General features: G+C 42.9%; 1 protein-coding gene across 1 annotated transcript; it reads right to left on the reverse strand.

The window, feature by feature from the left end:
- Positions 1-1,088: 1,088 nt before the first annotated feature.
- Positions 1,089-5,501, reverse strand: LOC135873119 (cytokine SCM-1 beta-like). Its single transcript, XM_065397600.1, has 3 exons — positions 5,399-5,501; positions 2,181-2,298; positions 1,089-1,374 (listed from the first exon to the last, which is right to left on the reverse strand). The coding sequence occupies exons 1-3, from the start codon at positions 5,466-5,468 to the stop codon at positions 1,224-1,226; spliced, it is 339 nt and encodes a 112-aa protein (XP_065253672.1). The 5' UTR covers positions 5,469-5,501; the 3' UTR covers positions 1,089-1,223.
- Positions 5,502-16,584: the final 11,083 nt, after the last annotated feature.

Below are 16,584 nucleotides of genomic sequence, written 5' to 3' on the forward strand. Positions count from 1 at the left end.
AGCTTCTCCCCCCCCCCTCCCCGAACACATTCCTTCCCCCAGTTTGAGAACAGTGACACAGAATGAGAGGCTGGGGAGGAATACTTCCTGCAGTGTTAACTAGAAGAGCGAATTGAAGGGCTGGAGTGATGTGAACTCATCTATACAATATAGGGATACAGAGTAAATGAAAGCTTGGATGCAAATTCCATCTATCTACTGTTAGCTATTGAAGGTGGCAGCAGATGTTTCTGGAAAAGTTATTTCTCCTAGGCTGACAATAAAATCATGGATTTGTGCTATAACCTCCCTACCCCCACTGTGTGATCTCCATGCGGGTCACATACAAGCAGACACACATACCATTTGACTATAGATTTGCAAGAATTTTATTAATTTACAGAAAAACAGAGACACCACAGTTATTAGAATCCATTCATTTCTAAAATGTAAAGCCCCTTGGACATGGCTCTCCACTACCTGGAGAATAAGAGATTGGTACATAGGATTGCATCAAGCGCGGTCTCCTACCTCCAGCCATGGCTTACACATGATGCTTCAGAGGAATGCAAAGGAAAAAATAAAGCAACTGGTTCAGATCTATCTCATACCAGTGTAAATAAGGAGTAACTTCACAGAAGTCAGTGAGCTAGATCCTCCATGGGTGTAAATCTGCATCAAGTTACACTCTAGACTGATCATCACTTATACTGGGAGAGGACCTGTCCCAATGAATTTGCATTGTTGCAAAGTGGGAGGAGAATTAGACCCAATACATCTAGCTAATTCCCTCCTGAATCTTGCAGTTATCAGATGATGCCCTGAAGCATACAGGTTGTTTACTTATAGCTTATATAGTTATTAATTATCATAAAATTATCCAGACTCTTTTTAAAGTCCAGCCCCAGTGTCTGACGCCAACCTCCTTCACCTGTATCAAACCCTCTATGAAGTAGTTTCACCCACATCCTTGTCCTTTGTAACTATAAAAGTTCATCCAGGTGGAGGGGGGGAGGGGAGATGCCTACACACAGTAATAAATAATTATTAATGAACATTTCAGAAAATAAACCTGAAAACAGTGCGGAAAAGTCCAGCTATAAAATGGAATGATTCTCAGTCAGCTCTGCCCTAATGATGAATGGATTCCGATGGGCCCATGTTAGTTCAGAGATTTTATTTCCAATTAACACCTAGAAGAAGTACAAGCAGTTGCTGAGGATTGGGCTGGTGCATCCATTTAGTTAATTGCCTTTGGGCTTGGGCTTGGGTTTGGACACGGGCTTGTTGTTGGGTCTTCTGCGGACAGGTCCTTTATCCAGGAATTTTATGGCATCCTGCACCCATTTGAGATCAGGCTGCACGCAGATCTTGATGCCTCGTTTGGTGATGAACCTGCAGGGGAAGAAAAGGAAAGCCAGGCGGCCATTAAAATTCTTCTCTCCAAACCAAGGTCTTGTGTGCATATTTCTATTCTATGGCCTATGTGGTGTGGTACAAAGGTTTTGTCTGCAGGCATTTGGGATGGTTGCATCACTAAAGAGTCACAAAGCCAGGAATGAGCTGGTTCTGCTGTATGGTATGGACATCAACTCTACATACATGGCATGTGTGTGTGTGTGTGTGTGTGTGTGTATATATAGTGTATTCATAAACGTACATAGGCATATACTGTATAGCCAGAAATTTCAAAAGAGCTAAGCACCTGGCATACTGAGTTGGCCCTTTATTTATCCCACAAGAACCAAAATTAAATAGATGCTCATGAGATTGAAGGACCGGTCACATCCTCTAGAAGGAGGGATAATCACACTTCGCTGTTCTGTACGTTTCCTTCACACAGCTCAGCGCAATGCACCTCATTGCCAATTGACAGCACCGTTTGCTATTCCCCAGCATGCCACTCAAAACAGCTCTTGTTCTTTGGGAGATTTCCTCCTAATTTCTTGATCAAAAAGGTTTGTCTGTTCAATCAAAATTGTGGATGCTCCTCTGAACAGCACAAATCCTCCAGACCTTTTGAGGTTCATCCACTAACAGTTACTACCTGCTAGAAATGAAAGAATGCTCTTCAGTAGTATGTTTTGGTCAGATTGAAGACCCTCATGCTTGCTGTGATTCAGTTCTACCCCTGCCCTTTCTCTCCTGATAGCAGCAGCATGTGTCTCTAGATTAGTTTGAAGAGTGGTCCAGATACTTACATCACAGCTTTTACTGGTATGTGCTGTGTCTCATATTTAGCAAGTCGTCTGATGTCCAGCTGCTGCGTGGACAGGTCTACACAGGCGCTTCTGGGCGCGATTTGACTTGCAACACTTCCTACAGGGGAAAAAAATAGATGGTAAGCTAATGCTAAATGAACAGTCATTATTTACACTAAGTGGAAATTATTGCGTGTTAAATTACAATTGAAATATCTATAGATGTATGTACTGGGATCCATTTCCTAAGTATGCTTCTTACATAGGAGCTATACAACCAAACTCCTGATCATCTGAGATCATTAAAAAGTCAAGGCAATTGTAAGAGTAAATGTCTTGGCCAAATTCCAGTGTGGATAGTAATTACATTCTGCCTTCCTAAATTGCCTCTGCACTTTCAACTGGGTCCATTGCTCTTCACTTTCTGTCCTAAACTGTCATGTAGCAGTGCTTCGCTATCAAAGAGCTGCTGGGTTCCCAGAGACGGCTTCATTTCAGTTGAAGCGATCTGTGTACATAAAGTATCTAAAGCATTTGGGGATCTTTTGGGATGTAAGGTTCTGGATGAATATGCGATACGTTAATTAAAAGTGGGAATGTGAGCAAGTGTGTGCCTGTCAAACAGCGTCACGCGGAAATAGAAGGGTATCACATGCTTCAAACAGGTGTGTGCATGTAATAATACTAAGAGTTGGTGCTTGCATAGCACCTTTCCTGGGAGAATCTCAACATACTTTACAAAGGAAGATCAATATTATCATCCCTGTTTTACAGGTGAAGAAACTGGGGCACTCTGATTTAGGGTATCCAACTTGAGACATCCTGGGCCTGATTTTCAGAAGTGTGGAGTACCCAGAAAGTCATGGAAGCACCCAAAAACCCAGGCAACCAGCAAAAGTGGCCACTTTTGAAAAAGTAGGTATAAGAAGCAGAGTGGGATTAGAATTTGGGGACTCTGAATTACAATCCTCAAATGTGGCCAGTGGATTTACTGCCTGCCCATGTGGGATTATTTCCACCCTCTCACACCTGTCTCTAAAGAATATTCCCTATACAAGCATAGCTTCTCTAAGCGGTTTGGAAGAGGTCTGAGTAGATATCTGCTTTTATGGTGCAAAGATGTGTGCCTATAACTCCCCTCTCTGCCCCTTTCTTATCACTGCCCTTTCTGATCCCTCTTATGCTGCTCACATCCCTCTCTGCTTTCCTCTCCGTCTCCCACATACTTATGTGACTCCATTCTTTTCTTCTGCCTCCTGCTGCCTTCTGTTTTCCTCTTCACTTCATTTCTCTCCCCACTTTGCTGCTGCTGCCTTCCCCTTCATTCCCTGGGGCTCTTACTCTCCTTCCCAGCAAAATCTTTGTCTCCCTCTGTTCCCTTTAACCAAAAAATTTTTAAAAATCAAACCCACTTGGAGGACAATTAACTACCGTGAAAAAAAAATCAAATACTTCAGTTTGCCTCTTTCCTCCCCCTTCCTATTCATCTGCTTTTGGAAAGTTCCGTATCTTCTGCCCAATTGCTCACATCCACAGAATCACTTCTAACAGGGCTACCACCTGAGACTTTTGATCTCTGCCCTATCTCCCCACATATTGCCTGATATGCACGGTCCTTCTACAGAAAGTTTCAGCTACATTTTATGGCAAATTATCCTGCCAGGGACACAGGGTTGGAACAGCAACAACAAACACACACTACAGGGATGAGCCCTCTGGATGTCTAGTGCAGATTATTTTGTGTTTGTGTGGGAGGGGTTGTGTTTGGGGTTTGTGGAGTTTTGTGAAAGTACTTTTTTTATACTCATCATTGTGTATTCTTGTGGTTCTGCCTGAACTGGGTATGACTGTGGTTGTGCATGTGGTTTTTTTGTTCTTGTTGCATGCATCTGTTTATGTGTATTTGTATGTGTGCTTGTGTGTGTGCGGATGAGCTTTTGCAACAAGTGTGGTCTATTACAAGTGTCGTGGTGTATTAATTGTTCATGATTAATAGGAAAAAGATCTAAGTGTCACTGTGGACAGTTAATTTAAAAGACCAATGTGAAGCTGTACTCATAAAAACAAAACAAGTGTGTAAACCTTATCAAGAAAGAAATAGCGAATAAGACTAAAAATATCATAATTTCATTGTATCAGTGAATGGTGTGATGTAGTCTTGAATGCTGTCTTCACTTCTAGCCACCCCACCTCAAAAAGGATTTAGCACAAATACACAAGGATTTCACAGAAAGTCAATGAAAATTACTAGAGTCTTGGGAAGATTTCCATACAGGGAGAGACTAAAAAGACCAGGACTATATAGATCAGAGAGGAGACAAATAAGAAGTGACATGATAAATATAAGAGTTGCCATCCTGGGTCAGACCATGGTCCATCTTGCCCAGTATCCAGTCTCTGACAGAGGGCCATACCAGAGCTTCAGGAGGAGAGTACAGAATAGCACAATTATGGAGTGATCCACCCCATCTTCCACTCCCAGCTTTTGGTAGTCAGAAATTTTGGGTTGCCCCAAGCATGGGATTGCGTCCCTGACAATGTTGGCTAATAGCCATTGATGGACCTATCCGTAGAGCCCTGTGCGGATACAAAATTTGTATCTGTATCCGATCCGCAAAAATGATCCACAGATATCCGCACCCGCAGATACGAATATCCACAGATTTTCAGGGCTCTACCCATCCTCCATGAACTTATCCAGTTCTTTTTTGAACCCAGCTATAATAAGACAAAGGTATATACAATAATGAACAGACTGTAGAAAATGAATTGGGAGCTCTCCGTTTTCATAACACTAGAAGAAGGGCACAACCAACAAAATTAAAAGGCAACATCCTTGAAACTGCCTGAAAGACATGCTTTTTATAAAATGCATAATCAACCTGTGGAACTCGTTACCACAATATATCAGTAAGATCAAAAAAGGTTTAGACATTTATTATGGATAATAAGAGCATCCATGGATGCTTTAGTTAAGCTCAAAGGTTTGCCAGGGATATAAATCCTCTTGGGCATAAACCAACCACCAGTTGATAGGGGTTAGGAAGAAACTTCTCCTATGGGCAAGTTATTCCATAACTGTTCACTATCAGTTTTCTCACTCCTTCCTCCTACATATCGGGTACCGGACACTGCCCGAGACAGGACACTGGATTGGACGGACCACGGGGCTGATATAGTATGGCTATTGCTATGTTCCTGAAGAGTTAAACACTTACCTCTCACGGTGCTCACAGTAAAGAGGCCGAGCCAGAAAATGACCAGGATGTCTGTTGCGTGGAGTTTCATTGTTGATGGCTTCCTTGGAGTAGCAGAGGAGAAAATGATAATCGGAGCCCCTTTCACTGAGCTTTTATATATCTTGCAATGGTCAGCTCACTTCCTACACCCAATGAAAGGGGCGTCATGGTGGGGGTGAGCAGAGACGGAAATTTTGAGAAGCAATCAGTACTTTTTTTTAAAGGTGCAGAAAAACTCCTCTTCCCTTGCTAGACCCCTGTTAAGGCTTTTTCCTGCCACAAACAGCTGTGGTTGTCTCTTGCTGACACTTTGCAAGCATGTCTTATTTTAGGCTGAAAAAAAGTCACCTTTCTGCAGTGGAAACCAGTAATGTTCCTGTCCTTTGATATCTAGGCTGTGAGCATACAAAGCTAAAACCCACCACAGAGGCAAAGAGTGACGGCGCAGAGCTAGGTCACTCCTGGACCACTTAAAGGGAAACATGAGTTACAAGAGGGGAGGCTTTGCTAATGGAAACAGGAATCAATTGGATTGTCCTTAGCAGCTGTACGTCAGAAGTGGCTGTGACATTACTCTGGGTACAATCTGGACTGATGGACAGCTGCGTCCCCTCAATTTTCCAACCTGCGAAGCCTTTTACACTGCTTTGCTGTGAGATCAACCATTCCTAGTCTGCACACCAGTGACGGATTAACTCACAGGCCCATAGACCCCGTGCCCAGTGCCTCTGGCCAATTTGGGGGCCCCCACAGGAGTACCAGAACCTGTGTAGAAGTGAGGGGGCCATCAGCACTGGAACTGTGGTCCCGCCCTACTACTCCTCTTCCCCTGGGGCCCTGTCCCCAGCCAGGCCAGGAGCCAGAGCCAGGCTGTAGTAAGAGCCACCCAGGGAGCCCAAGCCACTGTGGGGAGCCCCGGACCCTACACCTAGGCAGGGGGCCAGGATGCCCAAAAGCAGCCCCCGGCCCATGTCCCCGCCCCCTGGGGTGCACCACCCAGGGCAGCTGTAGGGGCCGAGGCTCCCCACTGAGGCCCAGGCTCCCTAGGCGGCTCTTACCACAGCCCGGCTCCAGCTTCTGGCCTGGCCGGGGCCATGGCCTCAGGGGAAGATGAGAAGCAGGGGCTCCCCTGCCACTTCTGTGCTGCGCTTGCCTGAGGCTATTATGCCCATGTTAAAAAGTGGGTGGGCATGGTCCCCCTTACCCCTCTCCAATTCTGGCACCCCCTGGGCCCCTGGGGTGTGTGAGGCCCAAATGTTCTTTGTGCCCAGGGCCCCAGTAAATCTTAATGTATCTCTGTTGCTCACGCACAGCCTCCAGCATGTAAATCACTCCCAGCGTTTTTGTATGAGTGCTATAACCATTAGCCAGCCACCCATGAATTACACTACAGGGCAACTCCAGCCAACCCCCAGTCCCAGACTTTCCCCCAGAACTGTGTATCTTGTGCTGTCCAGCACCTTCCTGGACAATGCAAGCTCATATAAAGTCCATCATTTCATTAATAGAAAATGATATGCACAAATCCTGTTATCCCAAATGAAGTTTCCCAAACATTTCAATCCAAACACATTGGTTTAGATAAAACAATAAAACAAGTTTATTAACTACCAAAAGATAGATTTTAAGTGATTACAAGTAATGTCGCATAAGAGTCAGAATTGGTTACAAAGAAAATAAAAGGTAAAATGCAAAGAATATCTAATTTAACAAGCTAAATGAATTCAAAGCAAAGGTTTCTGACATCACATGCTACAGCAGTCTTACTGGCTGGAATCCTTTCAGCTCAGGACCCCTCCCCCAGTTCAGTGTTAATTTCCTTGTCCCTCAGGTGTTGTTGATGCCATGGGCAGAGGGAAAGGGAGGAGTGTTTGGGGGCATCTGTTCCCCTTTCTTATAGTTCTCTTCTTTGAAAATCATCTCCAGCTGAGGTTCAGGAGACAGAAGATCTGTGGGGATAGGAACCTCCAGCTGTTTCTTTGCCAAAAATGTAGATTTCTCACTCATATCCTTTTTCCTGCCAAAGAATGGCCACTCAACCACATGATAGTTCATTTGATTTTGTTGACACCTGGCTGAGGTGTCAGTTTGCCTTTTGTCTTTGAGGAACTGGTTTGTGCCTGTTTTTTTAAATTTGGAACATGTCTCAGTAATGTTATAGAGTAGAATATTATAACTTTACATACAATGTTGCCACACATATTTTACCAGGACAATAATGATCAGCAAATTACGAGTTTTCAGATGGTACTTCACAAGGCACACTTTGTACAAAATCTATTATAGTTTTGTAAAAAAGGTGAACTTAGGGATACAGACTGTCACAGTGGCTCTTAAAGATATGGCAGGTTTAGTAATAGGGAGATATTCCCTGCCCATTCTGTGTGGTGGATCTTGTTAAAGCTATTTTGCTCTCCCCTTACATGCACAGGCCCCACACTGACATCCCTAGGCATAGGCGCCGACTTCCCCTCTTTTCCCTGGGTGTTCGACCCCCCTCTGCTCTGGCCCCACCCCAATCCACCCCTTCAATGAGGCCCTGCCCCTGCCCCGTCTCTTCCCATCCCTTCCCCGCCCCCATTCCAACCCCTTCCCCATAGTCCCTGCCCCAACTCCACCCCCTCCCTGCCCCATTCCAACTCCTTCCCCAAATCCCCGCCCCCCCCTTCCCCGCCTCCTCCCTGAGCGCTCATGTTCCCGCTCCTCCCCCCACCCCCAGAGCTTGCTAACGACACCAAACAGCTGTTTGGCGGCGGCCGGGTGGGAAACGCTCCGAGGTAGGTGGAGGAGCAGGGATGCGGTGCGCTCAGGTGGGGAGGGGAGTTTGGCTGCTGGTAGGTCCAGAGCACCCACTAATTTTTCCCCGTGGGTGCTCTAGCCCCGGAGCACCACAAAGTCGTCGCCTATGTCCCTAGGTGTTTGGGGCATGTTGACAGAAAGAACAAATGCCCAAAGTCCTAAACCTCAACTTGCAAGATACAAGTAACTCCACTAGCCTCCACATGAGTTACCCATATCCTGTGCTGGAGAATCTGGCAAACAGGCTCTAGTCTAAATTTGCAGGGAGTGGGTCCTGTTTTGGCAGAAGCAGTTTCTAATTTGGTTTCCTCATGGTTGTGTCAGACATTATCAGGTTTCTCACTCCTTCACACAATGCACAGTCAACCTGTGGAACTCATTGCCAGGGGATGTTGTGAAGGCCAAAACTGTAACAGGGTTTTAAAAAGACTTAGATAAGTTAATAGAGCAAAGGTCCATCCATGGCTATTATCCAAGATGGTCAGGGATGCATCCCCATGCTTCGGGTGTTCTGGACTCTGACTGCCAGAATCTGGAAGTAGACAATAGGGGGTGGATCATTCGATAATTGCCCTGTTCTGTTCATTCCCTCTAAAGCACCTGGCATTGGCCACTGTTGGAAGACAAGATACCTGGCTATTGGACTGACCCAGTATGTCCGTTCTTATGTTGTTATGTTGAATATGGCCTGAGGAATAGCAATAGCTGCACTCAGCCACATTCCCTCCTTCACCAGAGATGGCAGAAGCAGAAGTGAACAGCGTTAGGCCAAAGTGGCTTTAAAGAGTTTTAGGAATCATTTCTGTCATGGTTCCTGTAGGTATAAACAAGGGAGCTCAAAAGACCTTCCATGTGGGGTCAGAGAGGAGAATCTCTCATCTCTCATAGGCCTAGTCCACAGTAGGAGTAGAATCCAAGTTCATTGCAACTATATTTAAACACAGTGTTGATAACAGGGAGCTAACTATGGTTTCCAAGAGCACTGGGGACAAAGACATTTTTATATTAGATGCTTGTTAACGCAGAGTATTACTGCCACGTGCGGGGCAGTCTCCATGGTCTTCTCTCCACTACAGTTGCATCTATTTTACAGTCCCTCATTTGCAACATTGCTCCACACCAACCATTTGGTTTTTGTAGACATTCTACAGCCATGCGTTGGAACCTATGCTGCTCCGGTGGAAGGAAATGGTCATCTGTCCAGTTCACATTCATTAGCACCTTCATTTGTAGCCTCAGCAAAGAGCTCCAAGATTGTGCTAGCTATGGAGATTGAGCTATGCCCTGAGGGCCCCAGATGCACTAGACACTTTTTCTCAAAATCCGCTCCCCCTATTTCTAAAACTCCTCCATTGGTAGCCATGGTGATAAAACTGGCATAGACAGGCTGCTAGCAGCAGCTGAAGCATCTCCCTTCCTGGTGGTAGGAGACTGAGGCACACAGAGATTAAATAACTCACATAGAAAGTTTGTGACAGACCTAGGATCTGTACCCAGCTCTCCTGAGTCCCAGCCCTGTGCTGCGACCACAAGACCATTCCTCCCCACCAGATGAGACACGTGGGAGGGGGAACGGGCAGGGACGGGCAGGGTCACCCCCCCACACCCACATTTGCTGCTTGGCTTGTACTGACCATGCTCACATGGACTGAGCATGCTCAGTAACACTGCTGAAGCTGGCTGCCCTCATTCTGCCCCCTCCCCCCCACTATCGGCAGGCATGGGTCACCTCTGCTCCCCGCTATAGTCTCTTACGACTAGAAGGCACATTTTTTATCTTCTGTGAATATGCGTGTTTATACTGAGTGCTGTAGGCCCAGTTCTCCTCTACCTTGTACCCAGGATAGCCATTTTCACCTGTGCAAAGGTGTGCTCTAGTAGAGTCACCAGCTGCCTCTGAAAGTGTATTGCACCAGCAGGGCATTGGGGAGCCAGCTCAGATAGATTAAGAGAACCTCCCTCCCTCAAAACCTTGACCCATTTTTAGAATCTCCCCTGAAATGAGGTTTGGAAGTCTTCCTTTTCCGCCATTGCTCATTCAGAGCCAAAGTCTCACCGCTTTTAAGGTGTAAAGCAAAATGCATCTCTTTGTGCAGACTCCTCCCTTTCAGAGGGCATTAGTATCTTCTTGGTCATCAGTCTGGGTAGCTGGTGTTCCTCAGCTGGGATCTGTTTTCAGCGGGGAGTTTCATAGGCTGATACGGGATGCAACGTAAAGCACAGATTCCCAAACAATAGTCTGTGATCTGAGGGGATCTGGTAGGACACTTGGGGTTCAATTCTTATTTACACTAAGGCCACTTTACACTGCCAGAAAGATGTAAAGGGGGCTTGGTATAAAGGAGAACCAGATTTGTGGTGTTTCTTGTTTCTAGCTGCTAAATTGCATTAAAAAGACAGCTACAAATACACAAATTACTTTCCCTAATATTCCTTTCATATAAGCAACCAGACTGCGGAAGGCTTCTATGAAACTTTGGACGGTCACGCAACCCAGATAGAGCTGGGTGACATTATTCAGCCAAAACTTTTTTTGGCAAAAAATGTAGATACAGAGACACCAACATTTTTCTCAATTTCAGTTTTGCTGAACTGTTCATGGGGGAGGGGGGGGGGATTTTTAAAAATCCCCCAAAGTTAACATTTTTATTTCAACATTTTCTAAGCAACATGTCAGGATTTTTCAATTCAAAATTTTATTGAATTTTTTTTAATAAAAAAAGTTTTTAAAATGCTCCAGTTCAAAACAAAATGTTCAATCCGATATGTTTTTTTTTTAACTTTTCAGTTCACCAAAAATTTCTAAAATGTTTCATTTTGCATCTACTCAATTTTTTTTTTTTTCGATTTTTCAGAACAGCCAGCAACTTCAAAGATCAGTTATTCACATAGCTTTAATCACAGGGTACTTTGAATGCTTCAGAAAATGCACTGCCATGAAGCAAAGTGACAATGTCCAGTATGTGGTACATCTATCAAAGCAAACTGGATATCCAGTAAAGTTGAATTTAAATGAGACAACTAGCCCTGGATTTATGAACAGTCTGGCTACATTTCAAAGACCATCTTTTTACACAGACAACAGAGGTAACATCTTTGGAGCGATGTGCAAGCTTGAAAGCTTGTCTCTTTCACCAACAGAAGTTGGTCCAATAAAAGATATTCCTCATCCACCTTGTCTCTCTAATATCCTGGGACCATCATGGCTACCACAACACGGCATACAACAATGGAAGATATCCTCTTACACAGACATTTGGTGGACAGAGGGAGAACAAAAATATATGATGTGATTGTAGGACTTTTTAATTACTTTAATTGCTAAGTAGTTAATTATTAAACTCGCCTCAGCCAGGATAATGACAAAATGCTCAGCAACAGCTAGGCAATTTCTGTGACCGCTGCTCAATATGGGTCTCATTGTTACCATGGGCTCCCCTTGACTGGTTGTTGTATTCACCTGTTGTCTCTTATCATATATTCAGATTGTCTGAGCTCTTTGGGCTGGATTTTTATAGGTATTTAGACCCCTAAAGGTGCAGACAGGTGCTTTTGAAAATCCCACTAGGCACCTGTCTGCATCCTTAGGTGCCTAAACACCTTTAAAAATCTGGCCCTTTCGGAAAGGGATCCTCTTTCATTATAAATTTGTGCAGTGCCTAGCACAATGGGGCTGATCTCTGTTTGGGGCTTCTAGGGACTATGACCATAATAATTACTAATAAATAGCACTAGATAAGGAATAACGCCAATAATTAAATAACAGTGGCTAATAATTTGATTGATATCAGCAATCCATTAACTTGTACTTGGCACTGTGCATTTTAATTTGTTGTAAAAGTACCCAGAGTGATGGATGGGCACTTATTCTAAATCAAAATAAACTGACACTAATTGAAATACAGAGACACAAACTTGTGCCTACACACAGCAGTCATATAAAGTTTTATAGAGAGGAGCCAGCAATTGAAAAGCTCCAGATTCAACAGCGCCCTCAGAGAGCAGAAGCAACAAGATCCTCCATGACACCAAACAGCATAATTACAATAGCCACAGTAGAGAAGGCAACCTCTTAACGGCAGTATGCAGAATGACTAGCAATAACGCTAATAATTCATAAAAATCTTGCACTTCTGTAGTACCTTCCATTTTAGGTTCGAAAAGCTCTTCACAAACGTTATCAAAAACAAACTTCTTATCCCCAAAGTGAACCAGGATAGTACCATCCCCGTTTTACAGATGAGGAAACTGAGGCCCGGAGTGAGGAGTGGCGTGCAAAGTGAGTGCAAAAGGCTATGTGGGTGTAAAATGCTACCATCTGATGTGGTAGCATGCTACACCCACTTGGCACTTCACAAAGGTGTGAATCATGACAGCCCATGAAAAGGAAATGGAAAATCAGACCCAAGGGATTAGAGTCTCACAGCAAATCTGAGGCAGAACCAGTAATAGATCATTCCTGTGCTATCACTATATCACACTCCCTGCTTTGATTTTTTTACTAAGATTATAAGCAAATTTGGAATAATTGTTATTTAACCAAGAGCTTCTACTCTCAGTTACATATTAACACCACCACTGAAGTCGATGGGGACATTCATGTAAGGTGTAAGTGAGAGCAGAATAGGGCCTAGTATCATAATAATTTAATTATTTTATTCTGTTCTATATAGATGCTGATACCATACTTATCACCATAGTAGCTGAGCACCTACATTTGAGTGGTCTACATCTTCCTGTACCATATTAATAAACCTGACTGACATTGGTTATTTGGTCTCTTGAGTATATGTCATAATGAACCAAAGTGTGATCAAGCAACTGACTATACAATCTATCAACAAGTTCAGTTATATTCCTCATTATGTCATCTTTAAGTGTCCATCTGCCTACTTCCACACACCTGGATTTTAATATTTAATTCCATTGCACCTGAAATTCCAGAATGTTCTTTATTGAAATCAGATATCCTGGTGCTATTCTTTTAACCTATTCCTTAATACTAGAGCTCATCAATATTTTTCTGTCAAAACATTTTTGGAAAATGGCTTTTTCAACTAAATGGAAATTTTTGCAAAAATGTCTGTTTTCATCAAAAAATTTACAATGTCAGCAAAAAAAGAAAAGAAAACTGGAACATTTGGAATCTTGGTTGCTGATAAACAAAACAATTTTAGTTTGGGGGTTTTCAATAAAAATCAACACAATTTTGAGGAAAACAAAAAAATGTGTTTTCATTTAATTTTTTCATGGGAAAATGATTTCCTATCAGCACTGCTTAATGCATTGGATTCATATAAATAGATAATACTTAGTGCTGCTTTGAGTCCAGGAGACTGGACTAAAAGACCTCTCGAGGGCCCTTCTAGTCCTACATTTTTATGATTTTATGATTCTATAAATAATCACAAGCACCAATCTTCCGTAATGCCATTACAGTCTCAATTCATTTTCTCTTTGTTCTCTTCTGGATGGATTCTTTCTTTTCTATGTCACGTCATTAAATTGTCTTGTGTACAATTCAAACCTCTGCATAAAGAACATCTTTGATCAGTATTTGTTATCCACATGATTTCTGAGTAATTGGTGTCCCCCGTTAAGGGTTTGATCCTGCTCCTGTTGAAGTCAATGGCAAGACTCTCATTATCTTCAACAGGGCAGGACCAAGCCGTAAGATGGCATCCTGGTTGCTTTCAACTTCTTCGTTAATTGGTTCCTCGTTAATTGGTTTAGGAATTCTGGGCCAGACCTTCAACTGTTGTAAATCAGAACAGCTTCATTGAAGTTAATATACCTACCCCAATTTATATCAGTTGAGATTCTGTCCTTTTTCTATAATATGTTGATTCATTCATAGTCTCTTTCTTTCTCCCCTACTCCTCTTGCCTTCCCTTTCCGCCATCTCCCTTCAGTCCTATTATAGATGCCCATGTCAATTAAGTTTCTCCTTTTTCTCATTTCTTGTATCCTCATCATTGTATTTTGCGGCTGCATTATTCATTGCCAAGTTCATAACTGGTCAAATAATTATCTGAACTCTATATCAATTTTTCCTTTCTTCCATTATTTGACACCTCCAGTCAAATTTTATCTCACTGATTCTGTAAATGCTTTTGATGTATAATTCCACCTTTCCACCTTTTCTTCCCTTTCTACAAGATCAGTGCTGACATTCCATTTGTACCATCCCATCTGGCTTGTCACTGCTGTAGGTCCTACTCCTCATCATTTAGACTCTGATTCAGCAACGGGCTTATGTCTGTGCTTATCTTTAAGCATATGCTTAAATCCATCCCTACTGAGCAAAACACTTAAGCTATTCCTTAAAGTTAAGCATGTGATTAAGTCTCTTTGAAGTCAATGGGATTTCAGCACATACTTACGTGCTTTGGTGTACCATGGCCTTAGAAACTTTTCAGGTTCATCTTGCTTATTTGCAGTACTCCTGGCATAGAAACATAAGCATATTAGCAACCTTATTCATATTAGACACCTTTTGTTGCAGACCATCTCTTCCTCTTCCATGATATCATTTGTATTGGAATTTTGTACTATGTTTTCTTAGTCCAGCTAAGCTCTCTCCCTCAATGGGACATAAATCCAACAGGCACTTTTGAAAATCATTTCTTTAGGCATCCAATTTTAGGCATTCAAGTATGAAAAAGTAGGCCCAGAATAACCTGGTTTGGAAGGGGCCTCAAACAGGTCATATAGTCATCTAAACCTTCCCATATACTGCAGTGGGTGTCAGATCTCAGCCTTGACTGTCTCCAGTGATGGTGATTCCATAACTTCCCTTGCCAGATTGTCAAGTGACTATACAGGAACATAATACTTACTGCTTATGTAGCATTCTGTATGTTCAAAGCACTGTACTGGCATTAACATGGATTTTTCCATACTAGAGAGATCTTCAGTCTCTCTTGTTCAGTTTCAGTACCGTGTCTTGATGAGTGGTGTGGCAGTCTGCTGCTACAAGTCTGTAAGAGGAAGTCTCAGATACCTTATCTATCTAATCTTACACAATCTGAACTACTTTAGGCACGTGCCGTCCAAGGTGCTCATCAGCAAGCTAGCTAAGCACTTTGCAAAACTAATGGTACAGCGAAGCCATGAAGGTGCCATTTTCTCATTCTTCTCCCTGTTCCTTTTTTCATCCTATCTTATTCCTCTTTCTTTCTCCTCTTCCTCACCCTCATCCTCTTGTGGGGTTTCTTTCTTTCTCTCTAATTTCCAAATGAGATAGAGAAAGCAGGTTCAGTTTAATATATGCTTGCATAACTCCTCTACAGTGTCTGAGATATGGAAGCCAATTTGCATCCCATTGATTTTCAGTGGGAACAGAACAAGGCCTATTGAGTGCAGAATAAATATTGAGTCTTAGTTAGCCAGATGTAAAGAGTTTCTGTGGAAATTAGAGATGGACGTGAACCAATACACTGGATCTCAGCATCCGGGGACTTTAGAAGGAAGTTCAGACACACATTATCTCTGCAATGGGCCCTCTCTTCTCTCAAGATTAGTAGAAATTCAGAACTAATTTTGCAGCTTGGGCTAATTTGCAGTGCACATACCATTTAGCCCCAATTCACTGAACTTTTCTTAACACCGTTTGCTAGAGTAAACTAAAGCAAGCAAGGAAGATGATTTCACAGTGTTAACTCCTTTAATAAAGCGCGAGGGTGGAGATACACAAAGGAGAACGGAAATAAATTGTTTCTGGTGCTTCCTGCTCCTTATGATGTATGAAAGTGGCCTCATGAAGGTTTTTCAAAACCATTTTTTCTCTTTGTATTTTATATTAGAAATATCTGGTCCTCATATCCCTCTTTTTGCTGGAGGACTTTGGTCAACTTTTGGAGGACCTGAAAGGTAACATCACAGCTCTAATGAGCTGCAGCAATCCCAGCTTTGAACTAAGGATGGGAGAGGTTTTTGACTGCCTAAGGCTCAACAGGCCAGACTATGAACTCCCCTACAGTAGAGTAAGTCAGGAATAACTCTATTAAAATCAACCGAGTTACAGCAGTGTAACACCAGAGTAAGCAAAACCAGAAGAACACGCAGTTGAAGGCTGGGATGGATCCACCATAGGTTGCAGCCGTGAGCTGTGATGTTACCAGCCAGATCTTCCAAAGATTTGCCAAAGTCTTCCAGCAAAAAGGAGACATTAGGCCCAGATCTTTAAAATACAAATTACAATCAGAAAGACTTCTTTGGGAAGAAGAAAAGAAAAGAACCCACATATTTATGAGGCCTTCTTTCTCCTTCCTAAAGAGCACATCTTTTTTAAAATGAATTGTTGCTTTGTCGTTCATCTCTCAAATGATGTACAAGATGAGCTGTCACACTTTCTAACCACGCCA

This window comes from Emys orbicularis, chromosome 1 (genome assembly GCF_028017835.1).
Source record: "Emys orbicularis isolate rEmyOrb1 chromosome 1, rEmyOrb1.hap1, whole genome shotgun sequence".
In the NCBI taxonomy this organism is placed as follows: Eukaryota; Metazoa; Chordata; order Testudines; family Emydidae; genus Emys; species Emys orbicularis.

Bases quoted from the DNA above. Each gene is read 5' to 3' on its own strand.
- LOC135873119 (XM_065397600.1), bottom strand. From the start codon at position 5,468: ATGAAACTCCACGCAACAGACATCCTGGTCATTTTCTGGCTCGGCCTC. The intron at 2,299-5,398 runs GTAAGTGTTTAA...TTTCCCCTGTAG, and splicing joins TACTGTGAGCACCGTGAGAG to GAAGTGTTGCAAGTCAAATC. The intron at 1,375-2,180 runs GTAAGTATCTGG...CTTCCCCTGCAG, and splicing joins ATACCAGTAAAAGCTGTGAT to GTTCATCACCAAACGAGGCA.